The sequence below is a fragment of the Pyrgilauda ruficollis genome, unplaced genomic scaffold (genome assembly GCF_017590135.1).
Source record: "Pyrgilauda ruficollis isolate IOZ18807 unplaced genomic scaffold, ASM1759013v1 scaffold15, whole genome shotgun sequence".
Classification (NCBI taxonomy): domain Eukaryota; kingdom Metazoa; phylum Chordata; class Aves; order Passeriformes; family Passeridae; genus Pyrgilauda; species Pyrgilauda ruficollis.
Window position 1 is genome coordinate 5,421,356 of NW_024513654.1, and position 18,801 is coordinate 5,440,156.

At 44.1% G+C, this 18,801-nt stretch overlaps 1 protein-coding gene across 2 annotated transcripts in view; it reads right to left on the reverse strand.

Annotated features, from left to right (window-relative positions):
- The window catches only part of GRK5 (G protein-coupled receptor kinase 5), a 148,408-nt gene extending 130,049 nt beyond the window's left edge, over positions 1-18,359 (reverse strand). For both annotated transcript variants that reach the window (XM_041461383.1, XM_041461385.1), the window contains exon 1: positions 18,146-18,359. In XM_041461383.1, coding sequence (XP_041317317.1) covers positions 18,146-18,197 — 52 coding nt within the window. In that variant the 5' untranslated portion in view covers positions 18,198-18,359. The remainder of the gene's footprint in view (positions 1-18,145) is intronic.
- Positions 18,360-18,801: the final 442 nt, after the last annotated feature.

The following is an 18,801-nucleotide window of genomic DNA, read 5'->3' on the forward strand; positions in this document are numbered from 1 at the left end:
TCACTCACAATCTCTGCAGATCACAGGGAGGCACCTGTGTGGATGTAAAGCTCAGCCAAGTCCTAAACTGCCTGAAAACCTTCACTCCCTCGAAAAGAACAGGTTGCAAATAAAACTTGCTATCACCACTCTTTTTTTTTTTTTTTTTTTTGACGCATGCTGGTATTTGACCCAGCCTCAGGGAAGGCAGTGTGGCAGTGACACACAGGTGGCACACCCCAAGCTGCAGCTGGTTTAGCCAGAGGGAGCCCCACTCACTCTCTGAGCTCTGGCACCACGCACCCGACACGACCGAACCTCCCCGCAGGGAACACGTGGAGTCTTGGCTTTTATCATCTGGGAGCAAAGGCCCCAGGATTTTCTCTTCCTTCTTTCCACTCCTTCCCCCGAGAAGCTGTGGGTTCCCACACAGCAGTTATTTCTTTAATGCTTTCCAGAGCAGTTCTTTTGTTTTTATTGTAAATGAGTTTGTTGATGCAAACCAAGATTTGAATCCCACTGCTGTCAGATGGGGTGGGCAGCATGCTCTGTCTCAATTCCTTTGTGACTTCAGTAGGTAGCCACAGTATAGCAGGACTCTTGTTTTCGACTCTATTTTATTGCACTTGTACTTTGGAAAATCTCAGATCTTAATCTGCTTGGGTAAATTGTTTGGAGGAAACCAGCAGCCCTACAACCAACACACACTTTCCCCTCGTGGCAGCTATGGCAAAAAGCTCTCCCAGCTGCAGAATTATTTGCAGTTTCAAATTCTTATTCTTGCAATTCTTCAAATTCAAATTCTTGCAAGCATTTGAAGCTGCATGATAGGATGACTTTCTCAACTGGTTGTAACCATGAGGTGAGGTGAAATAAGATGAATTAAGCTCATGGGCTGCAAATGGCTGCTGCAGTGGGGAGCTGAGATTTGTGAGTGCAGTGATAAAAGTCTCCAGGGCCCTGCTGCTGCCTTCGCTTGCTCAGAAGCTCTGTGGGACCCCAAGCAAGGGGCTGCTCCTCACTCTGCACTCTGCCCACTTGGGCCCTTGGATAAAAGTAAAAGTAAAGCTTCATGCTGCTCAGGGAAGAGGCTGCATCCTCTTCCCTTGTGCTTGCCAGTACTGAGCAGCACTAAAGGGTTCTGCATCTGGAGTGCTACTATCATCAGAGGTAAACACTGAATATTTTTGAAGTTCATAAGGAGGGCAGGAAACACTAATGGTCACTTCTGTAAAATTACTGAGCTGTCGACACAGCCTCTAGCAGCCAGCTTTGTGAGGAAAGGTTAAGTGCCTACAGAAGGCTTTCCATACCTATATGCTTTTAACTGTTGCTGAATTTAATATATGTGAGCTTACAGTAAGCTTATAAACTTTGCAGGAGTAATGCTATCACCCTTAAGGTATGTGCATATTCCCTTTCACATGTCAGCACAGAGCTGCCCAACACTGAGAAAGCAAACCAGAATTTTCAATAGCTTTCAGAAAACTTCCAAAAATTTCATTAAGCCATTCCTATAAAGAAAAATGACAAATTTTGGTGGTCAAATACAGATACTTAAAAAAATGTGAGGTGTGCTTGGTTTCAGTGTCTCAGGAAGAACATGATATGCAGTTATCTCAAAAAAATGTCATGAAGAAGCAGAAAGAATTCACCTGGTTTAACTTGAGAAGACCAACCTGGACATAGTCCTGAGGTTTTCAATCAGCCAAAGTCTACAGTGACTTCAAAGGGAAAGTTCCCAGGGTGTCAGCTACAGGAATGTTCCTTGATCTGCTCAGACATCAGAGTGGCATTAGTCATGACTCCCCTATAAGATAATTAATGATGACATGCATTTTTTAAAATTTGCTTACATGGCACAACTAATGCAAGAACCAGGCTGAAAAATTAGTCCTAACAATCAAATAGGGGATCATTCCTGAATAATTAGTGCAAGTTCCTGTAGAATACATTGATCCATGTATTACAAATTACTACAAAACAAATAAAATATGCTGATTTATACACAGAAAATAAAAACCACATGCTGCCCCACAGCAGAAGGGGACGTCATTGCATACTCTGTTTTCCATGTAACAGAGACACCTGCATTAATATTCCTTTATTAGATCCTTAAGTTCAGCTGCTTTACAGAACACAGGTTGGTTGCAGAAGAGCTTTTGACCATGAAAGATTAAACAGTTGACTCAGATGCACCAAGTTAACTGGGGGTTGAGACCATTCTCTGTTCTCCAGCCTCATCCATCACAACTTAAAAGGCAGGGAAAAAAATCTTCTATGCCAGTGCTGGGATACACAACTGTGAATGGCGCTTGGTGGCCTGCTCTGCTCCAGTTTCAGTCTCCTGAGTCCTTTTCTCTTTCCAGGTGCAGGATTTACTCACAGTTAGAAAAATTGCTCACTTTCTAACTGATCCCAGACCCCTCTTAAACAGCTGTGAGACCCTGATATGTCTCCTAGGACTGGAAGGTTCTTGCTGCCAGGGGCTGGATGAAGGGGCCATTCCCTGAGCCCTGTCCCCTGCCCCTTGCCAGGCAGGCAGGGAAGGGGGCTGAGCCCCATGGCACTGCACAGCTGGGATGCAGCAGAGGGAAAGGAATTCCCACCCCTCAAAAGGCCAGCTACAGCATCCTCTAAGGGAGCTGCACCTTACCCAAAAAGTACTGTTATTTCTTCATGAAATGCATGTACAGTGAGAGAACAGGCAGAGGTAGATGGGCACAGACAGGAACATTTACAAATGAGTGTTCACCACCAGGTCACGTCCCATCACTTCTCACCACGTTGTAGTGGGTGGTATGTGGGTTACCCTGGCCAAAAAGGAGCTGCTTGTCAAATAACACTCCTCCTCTGCTAAAAACAAGGTGGAGTCAGAGCACAAATTACACTCAGGTCTGTGCCAGTAGTTACAGATCGACATGAAAGCCTGAGCATTTGATTATGTTTTAAATATCCAGATAGCAGTCTGGTCAACTGGACTGATTCTATAGGCAGGTTACTCTATGGAGATGAGTTACTGGATTCTTGCTTTTAGTCTGAAAATAGAGATTCAGGACCCTGCAAGAATGGTAAAAACAATAAATCACAAGGGTGAGGAGAAAATTTTAATAACCCTACAGAATTCACAGAGTTCAGTAAATTTTATTTGTGATCCTTGTGCTTACTCCATTGATATAAAGTGATTATTAATATTCCTGCATAAGCAGTAAGCTGAGCCTTTGCCTTATTTCTCAGAAGTTAAAGGAATTGGCACCAAATATGCTTTCTTGTGCTTTTTACCTTAGAAGAAAAAAAAAAAAAGACACTCATGGCCAGTGGGTTCAATGGAAAATGATGGTGACTTTGCCATGTTCCATTACAAAAGAAATAATATCATTGAGCTTGGATTGGGCCTTTGCCTCCTGCCCAGATTTTGAGGCTTCCTTCTTTTGAAAGGAAACAAATATACACCTCATGCAGAAGAACAGTGACATAAGACAGGAGCTGTTGGAAAGATCAACACAAAGGTGTGTCAAGCTAAAGAAAGCTTCTCTCTCATACTGAAAAGAATGCATAAAAATTACAAGACCTGAGGAAGAGAAGGGGGAAGAGACTCCCCTTCCCTCAAATCAAACGTGAACTATGGCATCAAACTAAGCATTAAACACAATCAGAAATGGAGGGGACTTAGTGCCTCACACCAAGGAGTACTTTCTAGACTGCTAAATCCTGAAATAACTAGGTAGAAAAGGAGGGACATGCCAGTTGTGGCTCCTTTTGTATTGTCATTACTGTCTGCAGCAAGTGTATCAAGCAGGATTTGTGGTGTGGGTGATGGCTTAAGAGGGAAGAGATGAATATTTTATACAGCAGAAGTATCATGGAGCTGCTCCAAAGCATGGACAGAGCATGCAAACAAAAATGCAACCGTGGCCACTGTCAGAATCTATTTTAAAATCTATTTAAGAGCTGAATTTGTACCCACTGAGTAGTGTCAGGGAATGCAGTGGCATTATTCTCAGACTAAGACAAAGAGTGTAAGATTCTAGTTGTAAAATTAATAGCTGTGTTTACAAGGTCTTTAAGATGCTGCCTATTTTTACTCAGTGAATCATTGCCCTTCTTTACAAAGTATATTTCATTAATCTTAGCAATGCACTCAAATCTCAGTGGAGTTGCTCTGCTTACATACCAAATCTGACGTTCTAAGTCTAAACTATTTGTCACAGTATTCAACTTTAATAAAATCTGTATTTATTGGAAGATACCGTTTCCTCACATTATCTTAAATCAAAACAACTGATTCCTGTCAAGCTAGTTCTTTCCCTCTTCCCCCTCCCTAGAGGAAAACAGTGAGATTTATAAAAAGCAAAATTCACTCCTGTGCAAAACTTTGCAATCCTAAAACTTAGCTTTATCCTCCAGCTGAACGTCATCGACTAAGATCAAATGAAACTCCATCTGCAATGAGATATTAGAGGAGTTAATGCATCACTTGTTCGTGATTTTTAAGCACAGTCATTGTGATTTGCAATCAGTCCAGATGAAAAGATAACAGTAATAGTGTATATCTATGTTACCAGAGCACCTGCAAATCTCATCACCTTTTTAATGAAACAAGCAAAACCTCCTTAAAAAACAGTCTTCCCACAATTATCTGCTGGAATTAGGCATCAGGCCTTCTAACTACTTTCACAAAATGTGATTTTTTTTTTTTATACAAGAAGGCAAGAGCCAGGAATGTGAAGAATTTCACTGATGACAACTGCTCAAAATGCCTCTGTCAACAAATTGTTCACCTTATGGGACTATTCACATCTGAAACTTATTACCTGCTTCAGTGTTCATAAAATGGCATCTTCAGCTGGCACCTGCATTGGCAGGTTCACACAGGCAGCATTTTCTACATTCCCCCTTTAAGGTGTGATGCTGCATCCCAGGATCTGAGCAATAACAGTGAGCACAGAGATGAACAAAGGGCAGAGGTCAAAGCTTTGCTGCCTGCCCTCCTTAGTATCTGGCCCTAGAAACATGCCAGACCTCTCACATTTACCTCTTCCCTGCACAGAATGCACATTTTAACAGAGTTTAATATCCAGTAGTTAATTCCCTATTTTAATTTCTTCTCAGCTCATTGTATATAAAAGCTCAATTTTTTTTTTTTTTTTAATCCCTAAGTATTTCTTAAAATTTAGGCCAGGGACTCTGAACAAAAGCATGCTCTGTCCTCACCTTGTAAAATATTTCTGGGCTTCTAAACAAGCTTCATGCCTTCACACAGCTGGTAAACGTTTGCTTTAAAATATATTCCAACCATCCCTTTGAAAAAGATTTGCAACATATAGACTTGAGCTTCATCTTGGAAGCATCATTCACACAGCACACACACAAGTTTTTAAGAGCTTCCTTCTACTTATTTCAGTCTTTGCAATTACCAGTTTTCCTTACATCAACCACCACATGAAGGTCTTGGAGAGGTCACTCAATAAATAATAAATTTCCCTATCTGCTTTCGAGCCAGAGTTTACTTCCTTCACTTTCCTCCACGAACAATCCCAGCGTCGTGGTATTATTCAAGCCATAAGCTGCTAATAAGCAAGGATAAATTATTAGCAGCCTGAAATGCTGGCAAGGTTAAACATTAACTTGTTGTGCAGTCTGATTACAGCATTACTTTTAGGCAAGCTCTGTGAAGTGCAGGTTCCTACCTGTGCCACCTCCACAGCCCTTCGTGGCCTCTGGTATTTATGATGCACAGAAAAGAGAGATGTGTTCCCCAGGAGAGCTGGAGGCAAACAGCCTCCCAAAAAAGGAAGAGAAAACAATATGCTGAATCCATCAAAGATTGTTACTTCATAGACTTTTCACAGCCAAATAAACATTCTGCAGCTGGAGGTCTGCATGAGCCAGAATAACAAATGTCCTGAGACCTGCTAGAGATTTTGGATTAGGCTGTCTGATGAAAGAGGTTGATCCTGTGCATGCATGCATGGACAGATGCAAGTATTTAGTGTACAGGTCCTAAAGATTAATTACCTGAAAACACCTTTCATTTTCTTTTTTTTTTCTTTTTTCTTTTTTTTTTTTTTTTTTTTTTTTTTTGTTACCATGATTGGCAGGGTTTGGGGATGGGGGTGGGAGTTCATTTTTCAGTGTGCTGTGGCCAGTGGCCCACTGGAAGGTATCACACTCCTCTGGGACATTTGGGGTGTGACCCCTGACCTTATAACAGCCTCAGAGATTTGATGGGTACATTTTACAGTGCCCATTTTAAGAGTGCTCACCTGGGACCTTGTCCCTCAGCCCTTGGTGCAACCCTCATTTCTTTGCCAATCTTCAGTTGTCTCAGGAATGGCTCCTTCAAACACTGCCATCAGCTGGCAAATTCCTACACTTCTCATTCCCTTCTCCTCCCCACCTCTGGAAGAAGTTGTCTGTACTCACAGCTGCCTGGGCAGGTGGATTTTGACACTTTTGAACAGTGATTTTCTTGGCAGTGCCCTTCCCCAACAATCCTTAAGAAATTGAACTGTTTCTGGAGAGGGGACCCTGCTGTGAGTCCATAGCAGTTGACAAGATGGAAAATCAGGGATAAGAATTTGACAGTGGAGCAGGGCTGCTCACAGGGTGCCACAGAGATCTGCAAGAGGACTCGGACTATTCAGTGTATTTATAAATGTCTGGAAAAGAGATAAATAACAAGATGGCACCTGCTGACAAGATGAATTTCTTCAGGACAGTTGTAACAAAAACAGGCTGCAAAGAGTTGCAGGAGCATTTTTCAGTACTAAATCACTTAAAAATTAGGAGGAAAAAAAGGCTATATTCTGTGTCAGCACAGTATTGCTCATGAAAGAAAACAACTCTTGCTCTATCCACCAAACAATGGGCTCCAAATTAAACATTGCAGCTCAGGAGACAAATTTCTGATGTCACCATCAATAGGCCTAGTAATGAATACTTGTGGCAATGGGGAAAAAACACAAACAAACATCAAGTTAAAATGGTGACAAGAAGAAAGTGCAAGTGGCCAGCATCACTGTGCCACTGCCCACAGTGCACACCAGTGCCAGGTAGTTTTGGTCACCCAGTTCAAGAAAAGGACACAGAATTAGAAGATGCAGAAGGGCAGAGATGACAGACTTGGACCTTTCAGCCTGGAGATACACTGTTTATTAGTGGACATGATAAAAGGCTATAAAATTATAGATGGTCTAATATAGATCACAGAAGCAATGAAATCAACTTGTTTAAAAAAAAAAAAAAAAAAAAAAAAAAAAAAAATTTTTAAAAAAAAAAAAAAAAAAAAAAAAAAAAAGTTAAAACCAAACCAACACAGCAAAAACCCAGAAATATTTGATTGATTTGTGGATAATTCCCTTTCTTCCCCCTCCAAGACACTTCCACGTCTTCACAATGACTGCTTTCTGAGGCTGCCAAAACATAAGTCATACATTGACCAAGTCCCTCACGAAGGACACATGTGGGGAAGCTTGCATGCTTTTCTTACATGATGGAACTCATCACCACAGAAAGCTGCTCAGGCCAAAAGCAGAAATGTGATCCAAAAAAAAATGGATTAAATAAATTCACAAAGGATAGATCTCTCTGTTAAGTCCCACAGGGTCCCTTCTGCTCAGTAAGTCCCTCGAATGGGAGGCTGAAAAAAATCAGCCTGAGGAGGGATTGTGATATCCCAGCCTTTCCACAGGCACCTGCTGCTATTCAGTGTCCATCAGTGGCATGTGACAAGAAGGAGATTTACTTCAAATGCTTTTCTGTTCTGTCACCAGCTCTCCAAACCAGAGTGCTAAAGTTTTGTGGGGTTTTTTTTCATTCCTGAACCATTCCTTGTCTCTCACCCAGCAAAGAGTGAAAGGAGATGCACACTAAACACACAAAGCTTCCAGGACAGGTGTATGGTAACCCTGAGAGAACCTTACATCACATGTAAATCACCTGGATAGCTCTTCCCAAAACTCTGCTGCTGCTGAAATAAACAAAGCACAAACTTTCCCAGATGTGTGCTTCATGAGGAATTCTCACTCAACGTATGATTTATAATTTGGCATCCTCAGAAAACACAAAACCATGATGCAAAGATGGAATGTAGATGTGGAATTGCTAAGGAGGGAGATAGAAAGGGTTTATTCATAGATTAGTCCAAACTCCTGTATTTGTAAGCTTTTTCACAGCTTCCAAATGTTGCACTGGGCAACTATCCTTCCTCTCATGGTAAGATTAAGGATGAGTGTCTAGATTCCCTTAATTTTCTGTAACTGATAGCCAAGTAAAATCTCCTCTGCGTGGTGAGAAGTCGCATTTTTTGTGCAACAAAAGAGGAAAAGTAGTTTGTTCCACTGATTTCTGCAGGAGAAAGGTTTGCTGGGCAAGTAGCAAGATCACCCCTACAAAAAGCAACCCTATTGATTTCCAGAGTTCTTTTCACTAAAACCTCTCCTCCTTCATAGAGACCCAGAGCACTGGGAAAATAAAGAAACCATATCTATAACAACCAAAACTGAAGAAGATGGAAGACAGACCATTGGCTGAAAGAGATTACCAATATAACCTTCATCCCCAGGAAGAAATAAGACCCAGCCTAAGAGGGAAGAGGAAGATGAAATCAGCAGAAAGCTAAGGACAAGCATTAACCAACACCAGTATGAATGAATATGTATCTACACATATCTGTATCTTCCACAGAGATTCTGGCAACCTTGGCTAAATGATGATTTAGCCTGGCATCCCTTCTTTCCAACTCATCAGCTTGTTAAAGGTGTCAGTTCCCTTGCACTGCCTGCAGGAATATTTTGACGGAAGTGTCACGGAGGATGCACTGGTGCTGTTTTCACTTGCCATCACTGACATCTTCCCTTTGTTTCTGAATGTCCTCTTCTTCCAGCTGCATTTCTTTCCTTTTTTAATCTTTTTTTCTCCCCACGAGAGATGTTCCATCAGTGCCTTCTGCAGATGCTGCTAAGTGAACACCACTGTAATGTTACAGATTTTCTCCATTCTCCTGGCAGGCAGGCCCTTTCCTGGGACACACAAGATAAAATTGAGGGAGAACTCTGAGGCAGGCAGAGTCTAAAGCTTTGTAAATAAAGACTTCCTATAGAGCCATGAAGGTCTCTCCTAACATATGCATGGAGAGGAAAAAAAGAACATTTTCAGTAATTTTAGACAGGAGCCTTGTCATGCAGACTAAACACTCACCAAAGAGCAACCAAGGATAATAGGAGTGTGTAAATACATAAAGCCTTACATGTGGCCAGGAAGCTGACATTTAATCCAAACTAATTAAATGTGTTTTAAACAGTACATCAAAGGCTTCTCAAATTCAAAGGTGGTGTCAGAAACAGAAGACCGGGAAAATAAACTAGACAGAGAAGTGGGAAGAACAAAATATGGGAATTTTGGTCTAGAAAAGTTTAGACTACTCTAACAGGGAGAGGATATAAAATCATCCAAATTTATTCACTGGGAGAATGATGCTAGGAAAAAGGGATGGGTTCAGGAGCACTGAGAACCAGCAAACAGCATCCAAAAAATCATCATTCTCCACAACCACACAAGGTAAAGATTGGCCCTTTGAGCAGTGAAGCAAAAGAGGTATTGTATGAAAAATACGGTAACTTCTAGAACTTGCAACATAACCTCAGCCTACCAGAAAAAGCCAGGCTCATAGTGAAATCATGCATTCAATGGGACCCAAGAGAATACTCAACCAAGGCAAAAAATAGCTGCTCCAGCTCATTCACCGCCTCTCCGGCATCCTGGGGACAACAGGGAGCTCCACCAGCAACCTCAGCGGGAGAAACTGCTCAGAAATACCCTGATGGAATACCCTGGGGGTCCTGCCCCTTCCCCAGGGCCTGTCCCCACCACAGGAGCTGTCCTGGCTGGTTTTGAGGCGGGCAGGCTGAGGAGCAGGCTCAGCCTCCCCGCGAGGCCAAGGAACCCACGGCCAGGAGGGAACTGCAACGCTGAATGCACAAAGGCTGAGCTGGGCCATCCAGGCTGACAGGCTGGAGGAAGGGAAGAACAAATCCTGCTCAACTTGGCAAGACTGTAACTGGTGAGGAACAGAAAGTACCTGGGAAAATGAAAACTGTACAAAAGGGATTGCATGAGTAAAGGAGATGGGAGTAAGAGAAAAAAAATAACCAAGATTTCTTGGGCTCATTTTTAAAAAAATCTAGAGAGACAGACCCATAAATGGAGTAAATTTTATACCAAAATGTTTCATACCTTAAAAAGTACATGGCAGACCAGGGACAAGATGACGTAGGAGGCCTTTCCCAGTGGCTTCCAGTAGTTTCCCCTTAGCTCTATCCATGTGGTTTTACTGCCTGGAACAGCTCTGCTGCAGTGAGAGCTGGCTGATCCCTGAGCACAAACAAGCTGCATTTCCAACAAGCAAGCAGAGCCCATGAAGTCCATGGGACTACTCATGCATAGCAAACACATCCCTAGGTGCTGGAAATGATGGATATAGACATTTCTCAGCCTTGGCTGTACCACCAAAACCTTCTCTGTGAATAACTGTTCTCACCCTGGAACACAGACAACCTTCAGTATTTGCATTATTTGTTCCCAGGTCTGAATTGAGGCTTGAGTACCTGTGTGTAATTCTTCTCCTTTCAGCCTGCCCTTCTTCCCTGAATAACTGCTTTTGACAGTTTTTTAACTATATCTGAAAGGACATTATATGAGCTAGAAGCAGCTGAGTCAGTGGAACAGCCTCATCCATCTTCCTCTTCACCTGTGTTTTGTTCCATCCTTTCATTTTTTAACAGGCAACTTGGTGCATTTTTTAAATTAAGTAAAATACCCATCAACTTTGCAATATTTTCTTTAGATTGTTTACTTTAATTTTGGTTTCCCTACTTAATCTTTTTCACAAAGCATACTCATTTTTAAATCTTCCAAGGAAAATAATTACAAAGATAATCCAGCTGAGTGTAATCAAACTGCAGGGTTCTTTATTTTCCTGGCCTTTTAATTTAATATCACATCCTGTGGTCTTAAAGAAATATTAGGATTATATCATCTTGTTATTGTTTAGATTACATGCCAGTAAAAACAAGGGGTAACCAATTATTTTCTTCCCCACTGCCACACAGAAAACTCACACAGCACACAGAATATTTTCAAAATAAAGATGCAGGGGAAGATCTCAGATGAGCATGAGTTCGATCCCTAATTCCCAGTTTTCTGTCCTGTGTTTATTTGGTTGGATTTTTACATAAGCACAGTAACTGCTTTGATAAAACAGTCTGCTTTTAAAGTTTTTCAGTGCAACAATATGGATCCTGATGTGATATTGTAGCTTTCCCTGGATCAATACAAACCAGAAGTCATCCACAGAGTAACACTGGCAGAAAACCAGTGTGGGAGAAGAATCAGTCAGCTGAACCAGAAAACTCACACAGCACACAGAATATTTTCAAAATAAAGATGCAGGGGAAGATCTCAGATGAGCATGAGTTCGATCCCTAATTCCCAGTTTTCTGTCCTGTGTTTATTTGGTTGGATTTTTACATAAGCACAGTAACTGCTTTGATAAAACAGTCTGCTTTTAAAGTTTTTCAGTGCAACAATATGGATCCTGATGTGATATTGTAGCTTTCCCTGGATCAATACAAACCAGAAGTCATCCACAGAGTAACACTGGCAGAAAACCAGTGTGGGAGAAGAATCGGTCAGCTGAACAGAACCACAACTGGTGTCTCTACCCATGCAGGAGGACCCTGCCCCATCCCAGCAGTCAGTTTTGAGGTTTGTGGGGATCAGAACACATCTGCAGTAAGTCTGACTACACAGCTGGGGCTTCAGACCCTTCCTGCAAACATCAAAGTCCTCAGCACACAGGTCTTCATCCTCTGAGCTGGGAAGAGATCACTGGCAGCTCTCAGCTAGCACAGCAGTACCTGGAAAGGGAGCTCATCTTCCAAGAAGTCAGACAGGATGCAATTGTGGGCTCTTTGTTGTGTATTTTTTCCAGGAGTAATACATTGTGCTGTCCACAGGTATAGAGGGAAAAGCAAGCAATATCAGCCACCAAGCAGGTGTAACACACCCACAGGGCTTAAAGCAGCAAAGTCAGAGCTGCTGAATTCCTCTTTAAGCATTTTCTTCTTCAAAATGGGGCAGCAAATGCCAGCCCAAGTCACTGGGGACAAAGGCATGGACAGGTAGGGCTCTACTTGGGGCATGACTGTGTTCAAAACTTTCATTCTGCAGCTGTTTATCACAAAGACACATGGGTTGGTTTGGTCCACGTGCTGCTGCTCTGGTAAAACTCAGCAGAGCATCACTAAAACCACCTCTTCTGCGTGTTTTTTACTAAGTTCTCAGAGTAATCTTAACTAATCCAAAAAAAAGAGTCTTAAAAGTTATGTCAATGTCTTGTATAAGTACTGAAAATTCTTTTCTGAGTGGATAATTTCAGCAACACTAAGTTAAAACCTTCTCAGAAAAAGAACATACTGATAACAGAGACAGGCAGTCTCTTCTCAGATTTATTATTTTGCACTTGAGGAAAGCAATCCCATGAGATTAATGGAGCAGATGTAAGTACTTCTACTCAAACCTCCACAGTTAACATTTGTACTAAAAGTTTTACTGCATAATAGGTTCTCTGTGTTAATAACCTGGCTCACTTTTAAATATTTTTTAAATGCTTACAAACCCAACAAGACAGATAGCAATCAGGCCATAACATTTCCACACAACAACACAGGAAAGAGCATGCTCCTCTCTCCAGTGGAAATGTTTGGATGGAAGAGCTCTTGATTTCTCCAGCATTGCCACATCCCCAGTCCTGCTGCCATGTCTGCAGACTGGAGAACCTCAGAGTGTCCACCAAGGGCACAGCTAAAGCTCTACCTTGCTATCAAAAATTGTTTAAAAAAACAACATAGGAAATATATTTCAAGCCAGATCTACACATACACATTTGCCCTAAGCCAGGTGTGGCTACAGAACTATTTGCCTTCTCTAAAAAGAAATTTTAAAGTGATTCAGACTTGCACATACTTTTCAGAAAGGCCTGAAAAATCCTCTTTTCTGTATTTCCTTGATTAAAATATAATGAGATGGTCTTGACTCTTCTGGGTACTTTTTTTTTCCACAGAAAGAACTGGTTCCAGGAAACTATTTTTTTTTAACTACTGCTTGAAAGCACCCTGTTGCATGTGAAGCAATGGCTGACTCCATTCTTGAAATACTTTTTTTTTGAAAGCTATTAGAGTGGCGAGCTTCTCTTGAACTCTGAAAAGAAAACTAAACTAAGACACCACATGGAAGCTTCCTCTGCTTACAATGTTTGTCCTACAAAGCATTTTGGGTTTACTTCAAGGGATGGAGGACAGGACCGTAGATTCTGCATTCAGTGCACTGGTTAATGAAGTTGCAATAATCATATTCTCCATAGAGTTTTGGCTGCCACTACAGCCACCTTCTTTCCTTCAAAATATGCTTTTCATTGTTCTCCTGCCCTTTTTCCAACTGCTCCACAGCCAAGTTCTTGGAAAGCAACCACGCTTCATGTTTAGGATTTATTGCTAGTCTTCTGCCAGTACGGACACACACAAATCTCTCCTGTGATCATCCTGCAAAAGCAAGCTAAAAATACAGCAATTTATGAACATTTTGCATGTTATATGGCATCAGTGTGCACACATCAAAAACTTCTGAGCATATAAAAGGTCACCCCTTTTGTCTAGGCCAATAGGAGGCTCTGCTTGGGTGCCATAAATAAGCTTATTTTAGAATTCCAGCCTACCTAAAAAGGGAAAAAAGCATTTGCATTGTGTTTCAGTGGTTGAAGATTTTTTTTTCCTTTTACGTGGTAAACTTTGCGCTTTAGAAACTCTAGGTTTGACAAAAAACACAGTTCATCTTCCAAAGTGGCTGCTTTAAAACTAATGACTAAATTAGACATCAGAGTTATCATCAGAACTTCAAAGCAGTGAGAATTTATCTGTTTGTACAAAATTTTTAAGGACTGTGCAATTTCAGAGTCAAGCTGTATTTCTATTTTGAAATGCATTTTGGGTTGCCTGAGGAATCTCATGCCCACAGAAGCAGCAGGAAACATCAGGGAATGCTGATCTTATGGCTAGGAAGAATAGATCATGAGGAAAAGTATTCAGGTCATCGCCATGCCTTGGTCATGGCTTTTCAGACCATATTGTCTATTTTTATTACAAACACTGTAGTTTAATTATCAGCCTCTTTGAAAGACTTGTCTTTTATCAGCCTATTGCTTTTGACAGGCAAGGGCAGATTCTAGACTCCGTGGATACAATTGAAATTCTGGATTAGGATTGTTGAACTTTCTCTGAGACCTTGGGAGACTCAGTTCTTGGTCTCTCCTGGCTCCTTGTTTCTGATGATGCCCTCTCAAACAAGCACACATTTGGCAGGTGACCTGGGCCTCCCTGCCCAGCCTGGCTGCTGGCAGCTGCTGGATCTCCAGTGCTCACAGCTGGGTGGTTCTGTGCCTCAACCACCAGGCTGAGACTCAGGAACAGGAAGGCTGATGAAAAGAAAGGCCAGTGAAATGGCTTTAGACTGCCAGAGGACAGGGTTGGATGGGACATTGGGAAGGAATTGCTCCCTGTGAGGGTGGTGAGGCCTTGGCAGAAGAGTGCCCAGAGAAGCTGTGGATCCCAATCCCTGGCAGCGCCCAAGGCCAGGCTGGACAGGGCTTGGAGCAGCCTGGGACAGTGGAAGGTGTCCCTGACCATGGCAGGGGGTGGCACTGGACAATCTTTAAGGTTCCTTCCAACCCAACCATTGTATGATGCCATGAAGATCTAGATAAATGTTTTACCACCTCATAATCTGGGGTTCTTACTCAACCCAAAATGACTGCAATTGTTATTGTTTTGATTTTCTTTTTATGACTCTCATCTTTCTTGCTTTCCCTTCTTAGGTTATTCTTCTCCCCAGGCAATACTAGACAGTTCCCAAATACCTATTTGGTTCCTATAATTAAACCAGATGTATTTTCTGCTCAGTCTGGAAAGGGATTAGCGATTTGTGAAATGGGACTTTGCATTCAAGAAATGAGAAATTACAGTTGAGGAAACAGCATAAATTTACTCCTAATAAATAATGAATGGACTTTCAAATGCAGTAAATCTCCATTCTTACATGTCCAAACTGACAGACTTCTGAGTATAACAAGTAACTCATGTGTAATTTTGTGTCAAAACCTTCATATTCTGCAAAATTATTAAAATTTCCTGAAATTTATTCTCTGCTCAAAATTATTCACTGAAATGCATTTTTGTATGTGAACCACATTTACTCTTTTTGTTGCTCTAATAAGATTACTCATGTATCACATGGCATCAGTTAATTCTGGGTGTGCTTCTCATTGTGATGATCAGGATTTAAGTGCAAGTATTTGTGTAGCAGTTATAGAATTTGCCCCCTGGTATTTCAGCTAAAAAGCTTGCTTTACATCAGGGGTGAAGGAATTTAGACAAGAGACTACAGAGGGAAAAAAAAAAAAAAAAAAAAAAAAAAAAAAAAAAAAAAAAAAGCTACCAAGGCCAGAGCAAAAGAGTTGCAAAATTTAAACCAATATTTGCTATAAAACATTTGTGGTGGCCACTCAGCCCTACTTCTGACTCCCTCAAACATCGTCACTGCTGGATTTCACACTGCAGCTCTACCTAAACCCCTCCTGGACATTCCCTTTGCTGTTGAGAGTAGGTTTTGCTCCCCTTGCAATTCTGACAAAACTTCTGCCTTTACTAACATTTGTAGAGTGGTTCCATCATTTTTCTTCTCCTAACATTAAGGACCACATTGCAGGCACCAAGCAGCATGTGATTGAGCCAATACAGCTTTTGATTTTGACTTCACAAGTGGAAACACACAGGCATGTACTTGGCTTTGGCTACACGTTCACCCAGCTAAATCTGTTGATGGAGTCTGCAGAACCTGGAACAAACTTATTTTTAGATACCATAATCTTCAATATATTAACTTGCTTTTACTCTTGGTCTTACATATGTTGTCTGTCTTCTTCCTCTGCATTGAAGCCACCGACATGACTTGCTGCAAATTTTAAAACAACTTTACTCACAGCAGCCTGTAACAATAACTAAAGTGTGGCAACTATCTCATACAGCAATAATACTTGTGGCTCTGTTGTCAGGTACATCATTTGTTCTTCCCTGAAAAAAATTTCATATTCCCTCCAAAAAAAAAAAAAAAAAAAAAGCTTTAAAATAAATTAGCACCAGGCCTCCAAAAATGTTGTTGGAGGTTCATATGTGGTTTAAAGAACACTTGGAATGTAGGTTGGAGGAAATCTTGATAAATTTCTGCCATTTGGATTATAGCTAACAGCTTCTTTAATGAAACTAACACAATAAAGCAACATGACTGTAACTATCTTCCCAAGAATGGTAGAAAAGGACATAAAACTGAGCGGCACATTTAAAATTACTTGCAAAATATCAGCTCTCTGTAAACAACACACAATAACTGTAATTAATACCAGTCCTTTAAAGTATTCCTAAAGTCTACTGAAATCCAAACCAGCATTGTATGACTGGTAGCAACAACTGCATCCTAAACAACATTAAAAATTACAACAGAAAATAAAATATCTCCATCAGAAGTCAAAAAGTTATAATTCACAGATCAGTGAATTATACAAATAATAAGGGCAAAGAACACCTTTGCCCTTATTATTTGTAGAGCTTTTTTGGGAGGATCTCAGGACTTTACTCTTTAGCTAAGCCTCAAAAGTTCAACAGCCTGTGAGTTATATAAACACTATTTTACAATTTGAGTTATTTTCCCAGCAAAAGGATCGCTCCGGGGGCGGACTATTTGAATGATCTCTCTTACAAAATGAACGCTGCTTTTCTCGTAGTTCCACAGCTTCAGAGTGGCCGGAGCTGAAGCCCACCCAAGCGGTGCCCAGCCCCGCTCGCAGGCAGCTCCAGCGCTCCGGCGGACAGTGCAGAACAGGCTGCAGGTTGCACCGCACCTAAAAACGCCTGGTCCAGCAAGTGCTTTCAGGGAAGAAACTGACCAAGGGCTTGGAAAAATGCCTTATTTTAAGCAGCAAGCAAGTAAATAAACACAAACATAAAAATGGGTTGGAGCAGACAGAAGGCAATCGCGTCTTGGCAGCGATGCCGCAGCCGTAGGACGTGTTGCTTGTGCGCGGCGCTCCCGCTCCAGCCGGAGGGATGCTCCCGGGCGGACGGGGCTCCGCGGGGAGCCCCGAGCCCCGGCCCCGCCGTGCCCAGCGCCCGGCTCCGCGCCCCGCAGCCGCGGGAGGATTTCCGCCCGCGCGGGGAGAGGAAACCGCGTCCGCTGCCGACGGGGAGAAGGAAAACCCCGGGAGCCCGATCCACCGGTGGTTGTCGGGGTTCGGCTCTGCGAGCCCCCGGGGTCGGGACGGGGATGCTGCCGGGAGCCCCGCCGCAGCCGGCAGCCCAGCGTCTGTGCAGGGCGCCCCGCGCCGAGCAGCGGCGGCTCCGCGCCGGCGGCTCCGGCATCGCCCGGAGCATCCCCGCTGCTCCGCGGGGGACAGCCCCCGCGCGGAGACCCCCGCGCCACCCGCGGGCGGGGACCGAGCCCCCAGCCCCTCCGTCCGGCTCCGGCTGGGGACAAACACGCTCTCAACAATGGGCATGTTTGCAGCAACATGATCTCACCTAATAACGCCGAATAAGGCAATGACTGTACGGGGAAGCGATACGATCCTGCCGGTCTCACCACACGGCGCGGAAAGCTATTTGCAGATTTGCTAAGCCCTTTTGAATGAATGCATCTGCAGCTGACCTTTAACAATAGACGCTGAAATAGCACAATCTGTGGGACCAGATTTGAGGGGGGGAGGCGGGAAGGGGGAAGGAAGAGATGGGTGAATATTGTAATCTCTGCAATCTCATTCACTTCCTTTCCCAAACCCCCGCGCACAGGGAAAAACAGCGGTATTTTCCTTTTCACCGGGGCTCTGTCTCAAACAAGCCGTTTCCAACGCCGGCACAGCCACATGGCACCCCGACAGCCGCCGCCGGCGGGACCGGCGCGCATCCCCACCGGTGCCCGCCCGCATCCCGCGGGCATCGCTCCGCGGAGGGGCAACTGCGACAAGGATGCTCCAGCCCCCTCTCCCCTCCCGCCGCTCTCTCACCTTCCCTGGCTTTCAGCAAAACGGTGTTGGCAACGATGTTTTCCAGCTCCATTGACGAGCTCGGGCAGCGCAGGCAGCGGCACTGCAGCAGGACGTCACTCCGAGGTGCGGAGTCTCCGGGCGACCACCCGCCTCCTGCCCCTAGCGCGCTGTCCCCCCGCGCATCATCCCCGCCTGCCCGCCCGCTCCCCCGCGCTCCCCGGGCGGAGGCGGCGCTCCCCGCACTGCCTGCTCCGCCGCGCCCCGCTACTCCATCCTCCGCCCCGCCGGCTCCCCCGGTGGTTTGAGGGCTCGGGCGCTCCTGCCTCCCTCCCCGGGGGTGTGGCACCGCGGAGCGGCCCCGCAGCCCCGCGCAGGCGCCGGCCCCGCCGGGCCGGGCACGCCGGGACGTGTAGTCCTGGGGCGGCCCCGCCGCACCTGGCGCCGGCTCCGCAGCCGCGCAGGGTCCCCAGGGAGGGACGGCCACTGTCCGCCTCGGGGAGGGGGAGAGCACGGACAGGGGCACGGATAGGGGCCGGCCAGAGCGTTCCGGGCGGTGGGGGTGGGTGTTCGCCGCCGGGGATGCTCGGGGCTCCCGCGGTGCTGGCCCCGGCGTAGCGCTGGTGCCGCGCTCCATCCCGCGGCGGCGGCCCGGGGCTCCGCTTGTCCTGCCCGCG